At 36.1% G+C, this 20,862-nt stretch overlaps 1 protein-coding gene across 1 annotated transcript in view; it reads right to left on the reverse strand.

The window, feature by feature from the left end:
* The window catches only part of fgf14 (fibroblast growth factor 14), a gene marked incomplete at its 5' end in the record, with an annotated part of 154,067 nt that extends 135,244 nt beyond the window's left edge, over positions 1–18,823 (reverse strand). The window contains one exon of the mRNA XM_079821203.1: positions 18,665–18,823. Coding sequence (XP_079677329.1) covers positions 18,665–18,752 — 88 coding nt within the window. The remainder of the gene's footprint in view (positions 1–18,664) is intronic.
* Between the last annotated feature and the right edge of the window lie 2,039 nt (positions 18,824–20,862).

Raw genomic sequence — 20,862 nt, forward strand, 5'->3', positions numbered from 1 at the left:
TGCTTATTAGCATGCAAGATATTGGCTGTTTATTATTACTTATAAAGCACATAATAAAGGGTTACTTCACCCAAAAATTGTAATTCTGTTATTAATTACTTACCCTCATGTCGTTCGACACCCGTAAGACCTCCGTTCATCTTCGGAACACAAATGAAGATATTATAGTTCAAATCCGATGGCTCAGAAAGGCCTCCATTGGCACAATGCACTTTACACTCTCAAGACCCATAAAAGGTACTAAAGACGTTGTTACAAAGTCCATCTCACTACAGTGGTTCTACAATAACTTTAGGACGCGACAAGAATAGTTTTTGTACGCAAAAAAAACCTAAATAACGACTTATATAGTGATGACCGATTTAAAAAAACTGCATCATGATGAAGCTTCAAAGCGTTATGAATCAGCGAGGGGAATCATGATTCGGATCGAGTGTCAAACCGCCAAACTGCTGAAATCACGTGACTTTGGCGATCCAAACCGTTGAATCGACTCACTGATTCACTGATTCATGATGCATTGTTTTGAAATCGGTCATCACTATAAAAGTCGTTATTTAGGTTTTTTTTGCGCACAAAAACTATTCTCGTCGCTTCATAAAGTTATTGTAGAACCACTGTAGTGAGATGGACTTTGTAACGACGTCTTTAGTACCTTTTACGGGTCTTGAGAATGTAAAGTGAATTGTGCCAATCAGTGTTGCCACAGTTACTTTGAAAAAGTAATCTGATTACTGATTACTCATTTAAAAAGTAACTTAGTTACTTTTAAAATCAAGTAATCTGTAAAGTAACCAAGTTAGATAAAAGTAATAAAGTTACTTTATTAGTTACATTCAGCAGTTGCCGACAACACCCCTGCCGCCTCAACATAGAAATGACAACCGTTTTTGCCAACACACTTTATTGGAGGTGCATTTTTAACAGTAACGTCAACAATGTATCTCCTGACATTTTAAGTTGAAATTAAAAAATATTTCCTGAAAAAAAAAAAAAAGTTTTAATAAAAAAATTTATAAAGATAGTCTTTCTTGACTTCACTTAATATATTAAATACTCTCCCCGAGATGCTAGAAGAAAGCAAAAATATATATTTTTACTGAGGAAAATGACTAAAATAGTAACTCACAGTGACTTGGATAAATTACTTTAATCTGATTACTGGTTTGGAAATAGTAACACATTAGATTACTCGTTACTGGAAAAAAGTAGTCAGATTAGAGTAACGCGTGGAGGCCTTTCTGAGCCATCGGATTTCAACTAAAATATCTTCATTTGTGTTCCGAAGATGAACGAAGGTCTTACGGGTGTCGAACAGCATGAGGGTAAGTAATTAATGACAGAATTTTCATTTTTGGGTGAACTAACCCTTTAATGCCTTATTCTCCTTGAAATTATTCTACATCCTTTAATCCTACCCAGTGCCTAAACTTGAACACTACAAAAACCTTACTAGCTATTAATAAGCAGTAAATTAGGAGTTTATTGAGGCAAAAGTCGTAGTTAACAGTAAATGGGTGTTCCCCGTACTAAAGTGTTACCCAAAATTCAATTCAATGTAAGCGTAGCATGAATAATTATGTGCAATTCTAGAGCAACAGTTCATACCAGTTATAATCAAATAATCAACTTTCTCACCTCTTTGAAAGATTTGAATGAGGTTAAAATAACAGCTCTATTTCACCAGCATGTGCGTGCGTACAACATGCCTGGACTTGCCAGGTTGAAGACAATTAAAGAGCCAATTAGCAGCGTGCTGTGGAGAGTGGGGCGCTCAGCTGTGGGCCAGTGGCGATCAACACCAGCAAGGCCGCCTGTAGAGCATGGCAAAGGTGGAGTATGAAGCTGTTCTCTCAGGGATGAAGCCTGCGCACAGATCTCAAAGAGCCATCTATCACAGCCAGACATTTCCAGCAAGTCAGCATTTCTACAGCGGCCACACACCATCCACACCACGCCAAGCATAAACTAACCCATGGGCTACAGCAGAGAGATGAACCTGGGAGATAAGCGCTTATTTGCATGCAGGAGCTACTGTTTGTTAGTCCTAATGCCTCATCTGGGTACTTTGGGGCCATTTGGCATCAAGCAGGAGGACATGTTCTCCCTGTGCTACCTATTTGTTTTTCCCCAGGATAACCAAAACTGGTTGGTTTAATTTGAAATATGACTAGCATCATGTGAATTAACTTTTTTTTTCACTCTAGCCTTGTAATGTAAAATATAATTTAATAATAAATCGTCATAAATATATTTAAATAAATTATTTTTATCAATTATATTATTTATTTTTTAAAGCAAATTTCCATGAACACATCACTGTTATTTGTTTATAATGAGCATTGATAAAAATTCAAATAAATCACCTCGCACTTTCCTGGGTTAAAGGAAGCTGAATAAACCAGCCTTTATGAAAATATACTGTATAAAGTGTGGATGTTCTTTACATAAGTCTAAAAAACAACATTTGACAATGTCTCTGTCGACCCCTGGTCATACAATAGCCTTTTAGAGGTCAGCACTGCACAGTTCTGCATTACAATGCAAATTAATGAATAAATAATAAAGAAGAGCTGTTGGCACCAAAAACAACCAAAGTCTCAGAGTAATCGAAAATAACCCTTAAAAACTAATGCAGCGTTCCTGGCCATAAGATTGCTTACGTGAGCATTCACTTGATCCAACCAGGAAGCCAAACCCTGACTGTGGGATGCAGCACTACACCGGAGCCAAAACTCGAAAGGCTGCTGGTTAGGAGCATTCTGTGGCATTTTTTAAGCAAACTGTAATGGCCAGTGATGAATTTTCATGACATCCAATATATGAATAAGTTATATAATTTCTGCTAAAACAAATCAGTCATGAATATTTCACAAATACTACTTTTTTTTTTAAACGAGTCAATGAATTGTTAATGTTGTAGCCAAAACTGGTCTTTTTATAGACTTTTTTACTTTGAGTTAAAAAGACAAATTTAATGCAGTCCAGTCCTGTTTAAAATTCACAGATTTGTGCTTGGGGAAGGTAATGGATAATCATGCTCATGCCGCTGCTGCATTTCAGATGCAGAAAAACAGAAATGAGAAATCCTTCTCCTCTTTGGGAAAACATGAACTCATTTTAATAGACACATGTTACTATAATAGTTTACCTTATTCAGGACATTTGATATTAGCAGTGACCCAATCTATGTAAAGATTTACAGAGGTTTCATGTGATTTTCATTGAACCAGTTTTAGGAATGGGACTTAGTTTACCCAAGTTTGATGAGTGATGTAAAGCTACTTCAAAACTTGCCAGACTACAAAACTACTACTACAAAAAGCAGATATCTGCATTTGGGCACCATCTTTAAAATCTATTTAGATCATGTAATTTATGATTTAATCAGAGTATTACTTCTCTATACTTTCTCTGTACATGAACAGATACATTTATAAAACAACAGAAAACAGCAACAACATAGCAGTGTTTATCTAAATGCTCTGCTCTAAAACGCTATTGGAGGTTCGCAGCTATTGGAATTTCCTTTTGAATTGGTTTATTTACATGACTCATGCAAAGGAATCAAAACAATAAAATGAATTGAACTTTCCAGTCCAATAACACCTTTATACTACGAGACAGTTGAATGCTCTAAGGTGTGCAATTATTTTCAGGGAAATGCACGGCTAAAGTAGTTCCAGGCAGTTCTTGACCGCATTACAGTTCCATATCACCTCGCCAATTGATTTCAGTTATTTCAGACTACAACAGCAAAAAAAATAAAAATAAAAATAACCCACAACGACACTGACCAAGCAAGTAAATATAGTAAACAATAGGACAAAAACGACAAATTATTTCCATAGGTTTTTTTTGCCACAAAATTGTGTTTTATTATGTACGGAAAGCACATACTGTCTTTCTCCCGCTCGCTTTCCCAACGCATACACATACAGTACGGACACACACTTGCACAGAAACGTGAAAATATTTGGTCACTATTATGGTGATCTGTGTTTCCTTTAGTTGGGCAGTTTGACTCTTGACTTTTTATGTGAGTTTGAGTTCTTTGTAACAATTTGTTGCAAAGAAAGCCAGAAACAAAGATGATGTGATATAGTTTTCAGCATTATAAAGTACAATAATTCACTTATCTTATCCCTGACCAAAAGTGGTTATTTGTTATCAATAGATTATATTGACCAACAATACTTTCTTGCCACAGATCAGACATCAATTATTCGATTATTCCTTACTTAATTATTGCCTTAACAATTTTGTGCGGAACACAACACAACAGCAACAACAAAATCTTGTAGCATTTTGTCATGCTATAATGCTACTTATAGAAAAGTACACTAGCTTGTTACTGAAGAAAGTATATCATTATGAATACAGACTGGCATGTTACTGAATAGATGTAGTAAAGTTAGTATAGCACTACATTTAGATTGCACTCAACACTGCTAACTCATACATTCTTCTAACCGATCTATATAACATATTGTGTGCATTATAAAAGGATTTATAGTTTAAAGAACCATTTCTCTGGCTATAATGTCTATCTATACAGAAGGAGCACATCTCCAGGCCATGAAAATCTTACAGATATGAAAGGAAGAACCTAGTCCTCAATAACCAACACAGACCATACTGCTGGAGGGATATGACATTTATGGATTCATAATGCAGTTAGGCACAATAAAACACACAGTCCTAGTGCTCTGTAGACACACACACACACACACACACACACACACACACACATGTGGCTGAACAAGGAAGTGACTGACTCACTGAAATGAGTAAGGCTAAGTATCAATCCCATCATTACAATCATGTGTGTACAATCATAATTATCTCTAGATGTGACATATGTGACCTTGGATATATCATGCTTGCATACACACGTGCCATAACAATTTCCAATGAGGTTTGCTTTATTATTAGCTTTCATATATTCACCAGATGTTTTTTGTGATGTTTATGAAAAGGTTAGTTCACCCAAAAATGAAACTTCTGTCATTAATTACTCACCCTCATGTCGTTCCAAAACTGTAAGACCTTCGTTCATCTTTGTGACACAAATTAAGATATTTTTGATGAAATCCGAGAGCGTTCTGACCCCCTCATAGACTGAAATGTTATCATCCCTTTCAAGGGGAAGCTCTCGGATTTCATCAAAAATATCTTAATTTGTGTCACAAAGATGAACGAAGGTCTTACAGTTTTGGAACGACATGAGGGTGAGTAATTAATGACAGAATTTTCATTTTTGGGTGAACTAACCCTTTAAAAATGTATACTTTAAAGTGTCCTTATTATGCTACTTTAAAGGTTCCTAAATGTGTTTTGGAGGTCTACAATAGGTTGGCATGCATCCAAAGTAAATGAAAATAAATCACTTCGATTTTCTCAGAATATACATTGCACATCACGTAATTTCTCAAAGAGTCTGCAAACGGTTTGTTGGAACAGAGTCAGTCTCTCTAAACCCTTTCTTTTCGAGAGCATACTCTGCTCTGATTGGTCAGAAGGTCTGTTGTGATTGGTCTACCGCTTACAGCACGTGACGGAAACCAAACGCCCTTTACCATATCTGAATTTCAGCTCCAGAGGCTTCCTCACTGCTTGATACTAACAGGCATCGTTTTCTCTGCATCAATTCCAGTGTGAGTCTTTATCCTTTTGAAGTGCATGCAAAGTGGAATCGCAGCACTGAAAACAGCGTTTTCTTGACATGTCGACAACATGAACCAAACTCTTCCAGGCCTCAGCTACAGCTACTGTGTTTTCAAAGCTATTCAAAAAAAGACGTTCGCATTTGTTGTGCAAATTTGTCACATTGTTACATAGGAATGTAACAGGAAGTGATACTGGAATTGCTGACAACTCATTTAGGCAGTTCAGAATCGATTCTTTCTTAGGAGACAATATCTTTGTTTGTCGTGCACTTCAATCTATAAAACTTTTAAGACCTTTTAAATTCAAAAACAGCTATATTACACACTGCATGAACGATATTATTCTAAAAAGCATAATAGGGGCACTTTAAAATATTTATCAGATTGTTGTACACAAAAAAAAACACTTTTAATGCTTTCCAGATGGTCTTATTCATTGCTGATATGTTTTTAGCACATTGTTTCTGCTGTTGCATTAACAGAGGCATCTAGCGATTGTGTTCTCTTTATCTTGCATTAGCATTCAGACATTTTTCAAAGAACTGCAAATAGTACACAACTTACTACTAAAGCTAAAGTACTGTTGACCTAGTTTCTCAATTAACTAGCCAACTTTTGCCAAATCCTAGTCATATTTATTAATCTATATGAACAATCACATTACTCAAAAAAAAGAAAAAAGAAGCCAATATGGTCATTTCTTTTATGACCACGTTTTAAATAAAGCTGTAGGACAAAATACATCTCGAAAAAAATATTTGAAATAATTCTGAAAAATATTTGTATTATGACTAAATAGTTATTTAGCCCTCAGCTAAGTGTCCTTGTGTGTTACCCTTACCTGTTTGCACCATCGACACTCCTGCCTGACTTCAGGAGGGTAATCAAATAAGAGGCTGCATGAATCAGGGAATCCAACAACAAAACTGACCCCTGATCTCCTCTTAAGTCACCACTGCAGCAAACTACAGCCACCTCAGCAGTCATGTACTTCAAGGACATGCTGGAGATTCTCGATAATTAGACAGTGTTCATACACAAACAGCATTTTAATAGCAGTCCCACATTACAATTACGCAAATCTGAGGCTTTCAAATTGTGAAACAGATGCACGGAATAATACTTTGGTCACATCATATTTTTTTTGTTTTGTTTTGTTTACCATTGAGGTACACTTATTATGTTAGTAAGGTTTTCTTACGGCAAAATATTCAGTTTTTTTATTTTTTTATGCTATGCCTTTAAATAATATGTCTGGTTTATACAAGTTAAGCTCAATCAACAGCACTTGTGGTATAAGATTAATTACTACAAAAAAATATATTTTGTCTTTTTTTTTTATTCTGTGTTACAGTGAGGTACTTTCAATGGAAGTAAATGAGGCCAATCCGTAAACATTAAAATACACACTGTTTCAATAGTATAATCAAAATGTAAAGCATGTACAGTGTGTTAACATTATTTTAGTTTGAAACAAAAAACCTAACTTTTCAATTTAATCATATCTAATTTTAAAACTTTATTGCCATGACAACGTAACACCTAAATACATAAAATGACAAGAAAATTACAGCTCAAATAACATAGTTATTTGTTAAAACGTTCAAAGACGTTTTAACAGTTTTATTCATTTATTCGTGTAACTGCTTTTATAAAAGTACATACTTCACGTTTCTGTTGTTAAATCATCCAAAAATTAGCACTGTAACCTTTTTTCTAAAACACATTTTTGTGGTAATAAACATTATATGACAAACGCTGTTTACTGAGCTTCACTTGTATCAAACCCGGAATATCCTTTAAGACTTCAATATTGTTCAATAACACTGTCTGACTTCTCCATCCTTCACGCCAAACTTTCACTTCCTCTTCCCTTTGCTAGAGATCCATGCATTCCCCTAACATCCATTTGTCAGTGTCATCAAATGAATCGGTTTCTGAGAGATAAGAGTTTTTTCCCCCCTTGTCTCATTCCCTCAACTTTCCATCCACTCAGAACTGCAGAAGGACAGAGGGAGGTCATCTTAAGAGATTCAACAAGACACTGGCATGCAGAATCACAGACCTATACTCCCAGAGGGGATTGGGTTCTACTGACACCTGCCTTTCCGGGCAGGTCCAGTGCTGAGATGTTGCCCTCGCAGGGAAAATGGATACAGGCTGATAGATTGAGAGGAAGCACAGCCAGCCACAAACAGATTTCCCCCTCTTTTAAAACCAGTAGAACAGTCCTCTGTAAACACGCTGACATTTGACACGGGAATATTACACTGCAGTGAATAGTGCTTTGTGCGCTTGTGGGCTTTACCAGCTACCACATGTAAATAAAAGTGTTTAAATTAATGGACACATTCAATAAATAAATTCAATCTGTATCACTGAATCATTGTCCTCCTGTGGAGTATCCCACACCACACTTAGCTTAGGTTTCATTTCATATGCATGAAAGATGTATTTGCTGATCTGTAAGTGTAAATCACCAGACACACAATGCAAGTTTTAAAAAATCCTGTAAGACAGGGGGTTTTCAAACTGGGCTCCAGGGACCCCCAGGGTTCAAAAGGGCGCTAGTAAATAATGTTAAAAAATGAATATAATAGCAACAAATTTAACATTATTATTGTTTCATTCTGCTTTCTAAAGTCTGATTTGAAATCAGGTAGTAAAAGATTCAGTAGTCAGTAAATATTTTCCAGATAAAAATTTTTTTTCAAATCTGTAAAATAATATTTTTCACAGTAAATAACTGACCATCATGCATACACATATCACTACAAAGCTCCATGATACTAGTTGGTTGCCAGGGCATTGCTAAAGTGTTTTTGAGGCACAATTAATGAAAAAACACACTTTGATGAACTAATGCTGCCTTCACAAGCTATCGGAACTATATCTTAAATACGAGTTTCCTAGGTAAAAATTGCACATGAACGCCCTCTGATGTAGTGTTTACCACTGGGTAGTTTGGAAATAATTTTGATACCCAAATTCCAGAGATGAGCGTGCCATAAACGTGCCATAAACTTTAAACATGGTGGCGGGGAGAACCTCTGCTGTGACAGGTATGATTTATTAGTTTTTTTTCCCAAAACAACTAGATCGTCTTGTTTTGTCATTAATGTAGGACATATTTACATATACGAGTAATCATCTGAAGCGTATTTTATGTTTTATACACGGCGAAAACAGCCTGCATTTGAAATTACAGTGGATAACATTGTAAATGTTTATATGGTTGTCAGTGCATGTTAGCCTAGAAATCTAGACACACCCTAGCGGCAGCAAATCTAATTTGCAGCCAGGGTGGTCTAGCAACTCTCCGTTGGCTTGCGAGCTGGAAAAACCAAACTCTGGTCAGGCCAATCACATCGTGTAAAGAGTCGGTGGGTGGGCTTAACATAATGACGGCAAAGTTGCCGTGGTTCCGCGTGCTACTTGTAAACAAAGAAGCTGACGAACAGCGGTCTTGCTAATCGGATCGACTCTGGAAGATTTGGAGTTAAGCTTTTCTTTGAGAAAAGAACAAAGAACGGCACTGAAGTCAACCTTAAGAAAGGAAGATGTGTTCGGAGTTTTGCCGACCGGGTTGGCTTCGTTGCTCTGGTTGGTTGTAGCGCTATCCTACTGCATGCAGAGAGAATTTAAAATACAACCATTTATCCCGCCCCTCGAATTGAGCCCTGCAATGGTGTGTTCCCAGACCCAACATCTTGATGTGGGTCTGGCCTGTCAGGCTATTACATATAATTTTGGTTTTAATATGAATTCCCTAATAAATAGGCAAGAATAATCCCTGTTCATTCTGACAACAAAGCACTTGAATTCAACAAGCTCATAACCACGACTTCTGAAGTGGGAATTATGAAATTTCCGATAGCATGTGAAGTCAACATTAACCCTGTACCCTATACCCTGTTAGGGGGGGGGGGGGGGGTTAAAGGTGCCACATTCAGTATAGGTATTTTTTGTTGTCCTACAGGTAACCTACACCTACAGTCTAATCACTTTGAAAACAAACTGCATCAATTTGAGGTCATAAGAACAATACTTAATAAACACGCACCCAAAGTATGAACAATAACAATGGTGAAAGCGGAGCACAACTAATAATTAATGAGTCTTGTGAACTAAACTTTCAAAAAGTGCAGCCTATGTAAAGTTAAAGAAATGTGATGCCACTTTTTGGTGGGAAAAACTGGTGCAATGGGAGCTGCTGTTTCAGCATCTGCTTAGTCAACCTAACAATGTCCAGACTGGTAACTTAATTACTTTCCGGCCCCTTACTTGAGCTTTCTATAGGAGATGCTGCTGCGTTGGGTAAAACGATCACTTTTCAATCTCCAGAGGGGGGAATAATGGATGCGGCAACTTTAAGCACTGCCCACAGTCCCATGAGACCAGCTGGCTTCCTTTGTATAAATGAAATCAGTGAATTACAGTAATAATAGTGGATAACTTATAGAGGTAATTTATTAGCCTTTACAGTCATTTCACAAATGAATGGTTCCTTACTTTCACGTTACCCGCAGGGCTATATGAATATTGCATAAGAGACTTTGGTTAAGTCAGGGATTTTTACTGGAATCTCACCCTGGATATATCAGTGACATTTTCCACTTTTGCAAATTTAGAGCTACCAGTCCTCTGAGCTATAAAGACATTAGTGGTAAAAATTTTGTTGCCTGGTTCATTGATCCGGAACTTTGAACAAAATCCCCCTCTGTCTTCTTTTTCATGTCATTCTTTTATCTGTACAGACCTCTTTCAAACATTGACTCATCACTTGACATAACATGTCGCTCTGTCTGTCTTACTCTCTCCCTCCATCTGATAGCTATGTATAGTGCACAACATTTTGAGGTACGGAACGTGGCATAATGTGGCACTGAAAGAACTGGTGTTAAATGTTTAAAGGGGTAGTTAACCCAAAAATTCTGTCATCATCTACTCGGCTTCATATTGTTTGAAACCCAATGAGTGGTCAAGCTCCAAAAAGGCACTTATAAATTATTTATTTTTTTACTTTTAAAAGAATTGATTTAAGTTGTTGACATGAGACACAATTGAGACCGAAAACAATACAATTTATGAAAATATGACATTTTTGACCAATACCAATAGCTGATAATTTTTTATATTTCAAAGCCGATAACCGATATATTAGCCAATAAATCTAAATCTAAATCCAAGTTTCAAATCATTTTTGAGAGCCTGATTACAAAAACAAAAGTCTCACCATTAAAATGTCCCAAGCACACAATTATAATATTCTCATTAAATTTTAAGTAGCCTATATGACTCGTGCTGTACATGTAGCTCAAACAGTAGAGCATGGCACTAGCAACGCCAAGGTCATGGGTTTGATTCTCAGGGAAAGCAAGAACTGACAACATGTAAAATGTGTACCTTGAATGCAATGTAAGTCGCTTTGGATAAAAGCGTCTGCCAAATGCATAAATGTAAATGTACATGTTGCACTTAACTGTATTTTCCTTTTTGAAATCATTCCAATCATATTTCAAGCAAGTCAAAACCATCATGGGGAACAATGCACATCTGAAGCGTCTCATCTGAAGGAAATAATACATAATTTATCTGCTTTAATATGTCAACCAAATTTTCTTATCAGGCCGATAACGATAACAGTAAAAAATACCGATATGGTGGCTGATATAATTTTGACATGAAGAAACACTTGGAGTTTAGATTGAGTGAATGAGTGAGACATCAGATCAATTCAAACTGATTACTGAAGTCTGACACTGATTTGTGAGTGTTTTGGACTGATTAATAGAAAAGAACAGGCCAATTAGAGTCAGTCATTCTTTCATGAATTGGACCACACTAGCTTTGGAAGAACCATTAATGGAACTTCAGTTGGTTTCATTACTTGGAAAAATAAGCCAGTTTTTAATAAGAACCAGGTCTTGATATCCAACCCTCTAGCATCCCTTTAACAGCTGTCATATCCCAATATCAGGAATTAACTCACAGCACCAGCAAATAGACAGTCTCATCAAATCAGTGTTTAAAACTGATCTTTTCCACATTATTCCTCACTATCATCCTCTTTGCCTTTTTCTTTCAGTTCCTAAAATGAATGATGAATCATGTAGCAGCTGCTTAGCCCACTCATGAAAGACATTAAAACAATTTCTACATCAGTTCCCCTGTGGGAAAGTCAGTCAGTGCAACAGGTTAAATGCCTGTGCGAGAGAATGTCAAAGATGATAATTACTCCGTTTTAAAGCTACAACCTTTAACAGAAGACACGAGCCCTTGAGAAAGTTCATAATATTTTTTTGTTGTTGTTGTACAGCACAACGCCTTTACCTGCCAGGAAGCAGAACCCCTCATGAGGCCAGTGTGACATGTCATTAACTGCTGGGATTTGATTTAGAATAATACACAATCATAGATGAGACAGCAAAGGTGAGACGTTTGCAAAACGTATAATGTTGTGACTAATTGTGCACAGATTCCTCTGTGAGAAAGACAGCAGTTGTGAGAGGAAAATAAAGTGAAGAACTGAGACAACATTGCTGACTGGAAGTCAAAAGCAAAATAAATCTCAGTGCAAATAAACAGTAAAAAAGTATCCAATTAACTTTCTAAAGTAGCTGTGATATTAAAACTGTTATTTTCCTAAGTTTAATGGCAGCTGTATGTGTTATACTGACACCTATTGGTGTGGATGTATATATGAAGTTTGTTTACCTGCTGCTGATGTTTGTCCATATATTTTTCATATTCCCTCTCATCTATAACTTCTTGAACTAAAATTCAATATTTATATATAAAATCTCTTGCTCAACGCCCAGTTACACCACATAAAATCACATAACAGGTGTAGCCTACAACGGGAATTCATGTTGATTCATTCATTGAGTTCCTATTTGACCCTTTTATGAAGCCTTGATTTTGATTTTGGGGTGTACAAGTTTATGCTTTCATGCTTAATTATTACAAAAAAAACATATTTTTCACATATTTTACATTATTACAGCACATCTCTCCAATCTGGCCTGAACGCACCTTTTAGTTCCTGTTTCGATTAAGCCCTGAAATGTGATGTTGGTTAGCTGACCCAGTGTGTTGTGACTGGCACCTTTAAGCGTGTTCAGAAAATGTCACACTCCTTACCCCTGGCGTCAATTTCAAACCAATTCAAGCCTAATTCAGACTTAAAGGGATAGTTCACACAAAAATGAAAATTCTGTCATCATTGTCAAGTTGTTCCAAACTCGTATAAATGTCTTTGTTCTGCTCTACACAAAGGAAGATATTTAGGAAAATGCTTGTATCAAAGCAGATCTCATGATATTTGTCAGGAAACTATGGTAATACAAACAGTAATCGATCACAGAACCCAGGTAAACAAGGGGTGGTGAACAGCCTTATAAAAGCAAGGGCTTACAAAAGCTACAGTAAACACTATATCAACAGTAATGTTGGCTAGCAGGCGAGCTGGGGCAAAGCTTTGCCCTTTGTTGACATAATAGCAACAACATAAAACTTCTAATTGGAACTGTTAATAGAAAACACAACTACAAATAATAAGACATACTTACAAGTTGTGATCCGCAGACAACAAATTGTCCCGACAAAGTGGGAACTGCTCCATTTCAGGAGAAGCTTTTGTGCATCGCCTGCATTGTGATTCTGGAAGCTGCTCTCCGTAAAATGTGCAGCACACAGATAAACGTTGGGATTATAATGTTCAGGAACAGTGTTTAAAATAAATTTAAACCACTGTAAGTTCGTCAGCCTTAGGAAAGTCAAACAAATTAGTTTTGGAAACGGGGACAAAACGGTGTCACTTTGACATAGCGACAATACTGTCTTCTCCAATGCAGCTCAACCAGGCCTCTGGCTTGGAGTAGACTTTGAGCTTTGTAACCTTGAAGATCTTTTTTATGCTCAAACAGCAACATTACACACAAAGTGAAAAAGCATAATAGTCCAAAATTCAGTCTTCTTTTATCAATATACCAAACAACTTCACAGAAACAAAGACGCATCCATTCTTTCCCAGCGTTTTACATAACATCTTTAATATATAACATCTAAACAAGACAAAGACGGTGAGTCAAGATCACTCTATTCAAACAGATTTCAAAAGACAGTTCTGAAGTTCAGTTTCTTTAGTCAACGGATCCCAACTCTGTTGCTATGCCACCTCTGAAAGAGCCAACTATATTTAGATGGCCATTATTATGAGGCTTTTCACACATCACGACCAAGATAGATGGAGGAGGTGTAGGTGTGACGACCTAGCTTATGTTTGTTAAACGTGCGTTACACAGCAAGATGCCAATCTGACTTTCTGACTTCCCTTTTGATGTGGGCCATAATCTTGGGAAAGAATTAAAATGCTCCTACAAAGAGTTAAACAAAATCGCTATTTCCAGTTGTAAAGGCAATGTTTGTCTTCATTCAGCACCTCATTCCTTTGGCAGCACAAGCACAAATGAATAATTCAGAATTAGACCAGACATTAAAGCTGCAGCCCGTAACTTTTTGCGCCCTAGCGGTTAATGCGGTTTGCGGAAGAACATTGCAGCCGGAGCTACTTCTCTCTGTTTATGTCTATGGCGAGTCACACAGGGACTGTGCTCCTCCACAGCAGTTCCTACCAGACCGGTCTGAAATAGTCCCAATATAAACGCTTATTATAAGTGTACCATAATGATTAACGGTAAGACAAAATTTTGAAAAATGAAATGAAACATGAAAAAACTCATGTTGTACATTCTCATTATATAATTTTTGTAAATCAAGAACACAAAAAAAGTTATGGACAGAATTTAATAAGGTACTTTACTATGGTTCCTCTTGCATGGACTACATACAAAACCCCTTAAAGGCTGTCCTCTTGTAGTCCAGATAGAAAAGAAGCTTTCTTGTTCATTGTTAATGTGATATAGGCTACTGACTGAAATCATGGACATGATTTAGCAAAATATAGGATATCAACATTCGGAAAAACATTCCAATCAACCAGATTTTAGAGTTAGGCTTGGGGATGGAGCTTGAACAACATTTTCACTATAAAAATATCGATTCTCACTTTTACAAAACGATTCTTAAATCCCAAGAATCGATTAGGCATCCTGTTTTCAGTTAATGAATTAAATAAACATTGTAGCGCACCTCCCATCCAATAAATCGCAATAATCTTTGTGCTTTATTACTATTGATATGAAACAAAGTCTCAGATTTCAAATTACGTCTATTGAAATTCAAAAGCATAAATACCTTGGCGCTGTGGCGCGAGATCGCTCTGTAGCAGCTCAGCTCAAGAGAACCGGCAGCGTGGAATATGCACATGAACGGATCTTCTCTTCCGCCTTAATACCAGTTATAACGCGAAATAAACATGAATAAGCAACCTAAAGTGTGTTAAAAGATACAGGACAACTTACTGAAATCCGTATCATGCCACATAGAATAGCTCAAGTGTTTCAACCGCAGAAAGAAGTCAAATGGCTTGTAAACAATGTCATGTAACGTCATTTACCTCAGAAAAACCATATCCAGTGTCCATAAACTCGTTAGTCAGCAAGAAAAATTAACTAAAGAGAGGAGCATTTTGCTAATTATATGCACCACATTACATAAACTATTGATTGTAATTTTTAATGTTCTTCAATATTTAATGCATGTATGTAGCCTATGAACAAATCTGGCAAGTTTTTATGACAGCCAAATGTTTATATTTAAAAAAAAAAACTAATTGGAGTAGAAATATGATTATGTAATTGTAAAGTTAATATTATAACTTTATTATTATTTTTTTTAAAAATAATTTAGTGTAATTTAAGTGTTTGTATACAAATCAGTTAATGTTTACCTTCAATATTAGTAGGCTAATGTAGTGCAACTGACTCCCATAGTTTACAACATTAGTTCAGAGATATGTTTTCCTTGAGAAAATTGGGCATGTAGGCTATTGTACCTGATATATATCTAAAATAATCGATATTGAATTGAATATAATTTAATCGAAAATCGAATCGAATGCTTGTGAATCGAAATCAAATCAAATTGTGAAATTTGTGTCAATACCCAGCCCTAATTTTGACTATATTCAATGACTTTTGAAGGAACAATATTGTGTGAGGAGCTGAAATTTAAATCGGTGGATCAATTGCAATACTGTGATCCAGACCTCTGGAATGGCCATCTAAGTGCCCAGCGAGAGTGGTTTGAGTCTGTTGAGTGCCACCGGATTATCAAAACATTCCCATGTCAAGCATTGACATGTATACTTGTGGATAAAGAGAGTTATTTAAGGGACATATGTGAGGGTGTGAATGAAACCATTAGATAGGCAGCATAATGACAGCATAAACCTAAATGACCCAATATAGCAAAATCGAAGAACAAACAGGTGTGATGTCATTTAAGACAAAATCTTGTCAAAACAAAGTTTGTTTCAGTGTTTCAAAAAAGCCTGTCAGCCTCAGACTTTTAGCAACGCTCTGCACAATATTTCAGTGCAAACTTTCTGTAATTCTGTAATGCTGCTCCACTATTTTGAACTGTTTATCTGATGGCAGAACAAAGATCAACTTAGTAGAGAGTATATTAGGGCCTCAAAGAGCTGCAAACCGGCCAATGACCGGATCAGAGTGAGTAACAGTGAGATCAGAGTATGTGTCCGGAGAGCTGGCAGCCTTGCAACCCTGCAGCACCAGGGTCTGCCCTTCTTTCACCAGCACCTCTAATGAGACTCACTCATCTCACCCTCCAGACAGGTTAGGAGGATGTGAAGGGATGCCAGATGCAGTGAATGCATAATCATATCATTCCCCCTAAAAGACTTTTCATTAAAAAAAAAGTAATGATAAGATAAAAACTTGACCTTCCAGTATTATTATCTGCAATGCAGCGATTCGTTTTATCTGTCTGGCAGCACTAGCTACCGATGTCTGTCTTCTCCGATATTTTTATGTGACTGCACATGATTTACACTTTGATTCAACGTTTATTTACAACCATGCAGTGAGAGGAAGAGGAAAGTGAAGAGAGTTCTGCTTAAATCACTCATGACTTTGCACGCAGCCCCTGGCCATTGTGTGTGTGTGTGAGAGAGAGAGAGAGAGAGAGAGAGAGAGAGAGAGAGAGAGAGAGAGAGAGAGAGAGAGAGAGAGAGAGAGAGAGAGAGAGAGAGAGAGAGAGAGAGAGAGAGAGAGAGAGAGAGGAGATGGCAGATTTTGTTTGCGGATCTTGAAATTTTAATCGTGCAAGATCAGGATATCTGCTGTGGTATGTGATATTCGGCAGACATACACTGCCTCTCTGATTTACAGCATTTCTCAAGAGCAGAGTTTCTCCACATTAGCTGTACAGTAAATTGAAGGCTGTTGCTCATTTGTTTATATGATTGTTTATTAATTCCTTTAAAAGTCAAGTGTACATTTGTTGTTGTTTTTTTCCACAAAAAAAAAAAAACATTTTTAAACATTCTGTTGTAATTCAAATTTTATTTCAACAAGTAAAAATGTAAGTTCAACTACTAAGAAAACTAATTAATACAAATTTCATTTTCAATATGTACTAATAAAACATGTCACTATATTCTATTATACACAATATAACTACTAAAAATGTCATTTTAATGGAATAAATGTAATAAAAATTATTTAACTATAAAAATTAACAATTAAAAAGGCTATTTTGTTTAGTCATAATATGATTTTACTAGTATGAACTGTATTTTTACTAGATGAGTAGCAGACAACTGTAGAGCTAATTAATAAAACATTTTACTAATAAAAACGTGTTATTTTTAAAAAACATATGTATAAACATATGTATAAAAAAACATATACTGTATATCGAAAAGTAAAAATCAATGGAACTCATATGTAGGATTGGTAAAAAATAAATTTAAATTGTATAGTAAAATTCCATCAAAATAAATTAAATAATCTTTACATATTATTCAAAACATTTTATGTAAATCTTAAAGATATTTAAAGATTTTTTTTAATGAATACAAATAATATAAACTAGTTATTTTTGTAGTGAATTGTGGATATGTGAGCCTGGAATTTTTACCAGTCAAAATTGAATTATGCATCTGTTGACCAGGAATTATGGCATTAAAATTGCATTATATACATTGTTGGGTGTAATGAATTACTGTAATTTAATTACTTTACCCTTGAAAAAGTAAAGTAAGGGATTACTCTTAATTTCTCTGTAATTTAATATACAGTTACTGTATAGGTGTCACAATCACGTTAGTTTGGACTCGTTATGTTTCATCATCGTCTGCCTTCGTCTCTCATTTGTTGTCACGGACACTAATTATGTTCAGCTGTGCACTCATCAACCATCATTATCACTTATAATATGTTCGGTTCTGTTTTCAGTTCATTGTCCGGTGCAGTCTAATGTGAATGTGGTGTGTGTTGTTCTGTTCCTGTTCCGGTGAATCATCGGGCCGATTTATTAAATATTACCGAGTTATCTTCATCTTCGTGTGTGTTTATACAACCAGCCCATGACAATAGAACAATTCTATATAAAACAATAGTGGATTATGTCTAATGTTAAAATGTATTAATGTAACATTCTCCCTTTAAATACTTTGGTCAGTTCAAGATTAACTTTTATATTATTTATTTGAAAGAATTAAAAGACCAGTTTCATGTCTATCCTTGTATTGTTCAACTGTTTGAGGTTGATATGGGATTGAGAAAGTAATTAGTAATAAGTAATACAATACTTTTTAGAGAGAGTAATTAGTACAGTAATCTAATTACACTGTTGAAGATGTAATTAGTAGCTAGTAATTAATTACTTAATAACCCAATAACTGATTATAGATATCATCAATATGAACCAGCACTAGGTAAACTGCATTACAGATATCCGATTGGAATTTTGACTAGTCAAAATTGCATTATGACTTGTGGGCACTAAAAGACATTCAGAGCTTTCAGTAGCAACACAAAATCTCAGGCACACATTGCTGCACTTACCCTTCACATCAAGTTTGATTGCACTACGTATGCGTCTCTCAAAAATCTCTATTAACCCTGAGATTTCCATTATCCAGCCTCTCAACATCAACCAACCTTCACCATCGAGCTGAACAGCCAGCAGTGATGAGCTTGTGAATGCTAACCATGCTCTTATGGCCTCTTCAGGGGTAAGCAGATGCTCTGTGGCACTGGTGACCCACTAGAAGCACTGATATGCTGGTGGATAATGATAACCTTTGAGAAATGTCAAGTGTACCCAGTACAGTACATCTCTATCACTTAGATATTATGTTGTGCCTGATATTGTTCTTACAGGTTACAGTAGGACAGACCATGCTGCCAATTTCCAGTAATAGCAGTCTCGCCATGGAAACATAACGCTTGTTCAGCTGCAAAACACGAGCACTGTACATAAAAATGTTAGTGTTGTTTTGAGTAGTCCCTAAACGTAGTTACAACAAAACTCGGTTTCAACAAACAGTTACAGGGTTCAGAAGGAGGCCTTCATGGCCCCACCACATCTCTTATTGACAAGGTGAGCTTGTACCTGAGTACAATTTTATTCAACCCGTTCTCACTCCCAATGCGTCAAATACTACAGCTTACATAAGAGCCCTTCAAGTCACTATGTAGACACCAAAAAGCCCTGCATCTTTAGTGAAGTGGATGAGAACCCCATTGCTTTTAACAAGAATCATTTGGTGTAAAAATACTGACAGAAAGGGCCAGGAAGAAAATCATTATGAAATTAATTTCTCACAATAGCCAGATTTAAAACATGTCCACACTTAGAAGAATACTGTATTATCTATTGATTACACATTGTCCTGTGCATTTAACCAGCTGTGATATTTAGGGGTCTAAATATTTTACTAGAAACAAATCGATTTTACAACTTAAAGGGATAGTTGACCCAAAAGTTAAAATTCTGTCATCATTTACAAACCTGTATGAATTTCTTTCTTCTGCTGAACATAAGAAGATATTTTGAAGAATGTCAGTAACCAAACAGTTGATGGGACCAATTGACTTCTAATTTACTACTCCATACTATGGAAATAAATGGGGTCCATTAACTGTTTGGTTACACATATTCTTCAAAATATCATCATTTTCATTTTTGGGTGAACTATCCCTTTAAGAAGAGAAGTTTTATCTTCAAATTCCTGGCATGTGTACATTTTATTTAAAGGGGTCATGAAGTAAGAAATCAACTTTCCCTTGAGCTTTTGATATATAAAAGGTCATGGTAATATAAGAATATCCTGTAAGTTTCAGAGCTGAAAACTTCCTTGTTAGTCAAAGAAAAGCTTTTATTGACAGTTGGCTCAGCAAACGATCGATCTGTGAATGTGCTTACCTTTGACGTCAGAGTTCAGTGAAACGCCGCCTTAACCGAAGAAGACGAACGCCTAATTCTGTAGCCCACCCACCTACTCGTGCATGTAATGACATATTAGATAAATAACATAGGCCTACGTGGAGCAATAAAGCTTATAGCATGTTTCAAAGGCTGTCACAGGCTGGAGTATCCTTTGTATTTGAGGTGTTGTTGGTTCATTGTCCTGTGATTCGGGATCAGACTAGAACATGTATGGGCCAGGGCTTGCACTGGGCTTGCACTATCTTAAATAGTGAAATGAAATAGCATTCCTTTCTTGATGAGCATTGTTCACTCTCTTGACTGGTAATTTGCAGGAAAAATACAATCGCTGAAGTTTTGAACATGCTGATTTGAAGTTTTGCAGATGCATGTACTTGTGTGTGTGTGTGTTAGTGATGCTAGGCCTGCAGCTATCAATTCTTTTTGTAATCGATTAATCTAGCACTTAATCTATCGATTAATCGATTGATCGGATAAACAATTTTTGTGTGTGTTTTTAAACAACCAAAACAAATAATGCATAACGAAAATTATGTGGGTGTAAAATGATCAAGCATTTGGCTTTTATTTCTAAAAAAAACAGGTATTGATTCCAACTCCAACATTTGGCTCCAAAACGAAGCCTATTTATTACAATTTAATTTATTAATATGCACAACAGATTTCATGCTGTAATCTAGCCCTGACATCAAAGTAAATATCTGTTTTATGTTGATTTCTAGAACATTGAACAACGGTCCGTGTGAATCAGATCCCTGCGCGTATAGTGCATAGGAATTTAACGAGGCTTCGAGGCAGAGTTTTTGCCTCG

The sequence above is a fragment of the Gobio gobio genome, assembly GCF_949357685.1.
Source record: "Gobio gobio genome assembly, chromosome: 7".
In the NCBI taxonomy this organism is placed as follows: domain Eukaryota; kingdom Metazoa; phylum Chordata; class Actinopteri; order Cypriniformes; family Gobionidae; genus Gobio; species Gobio gobio.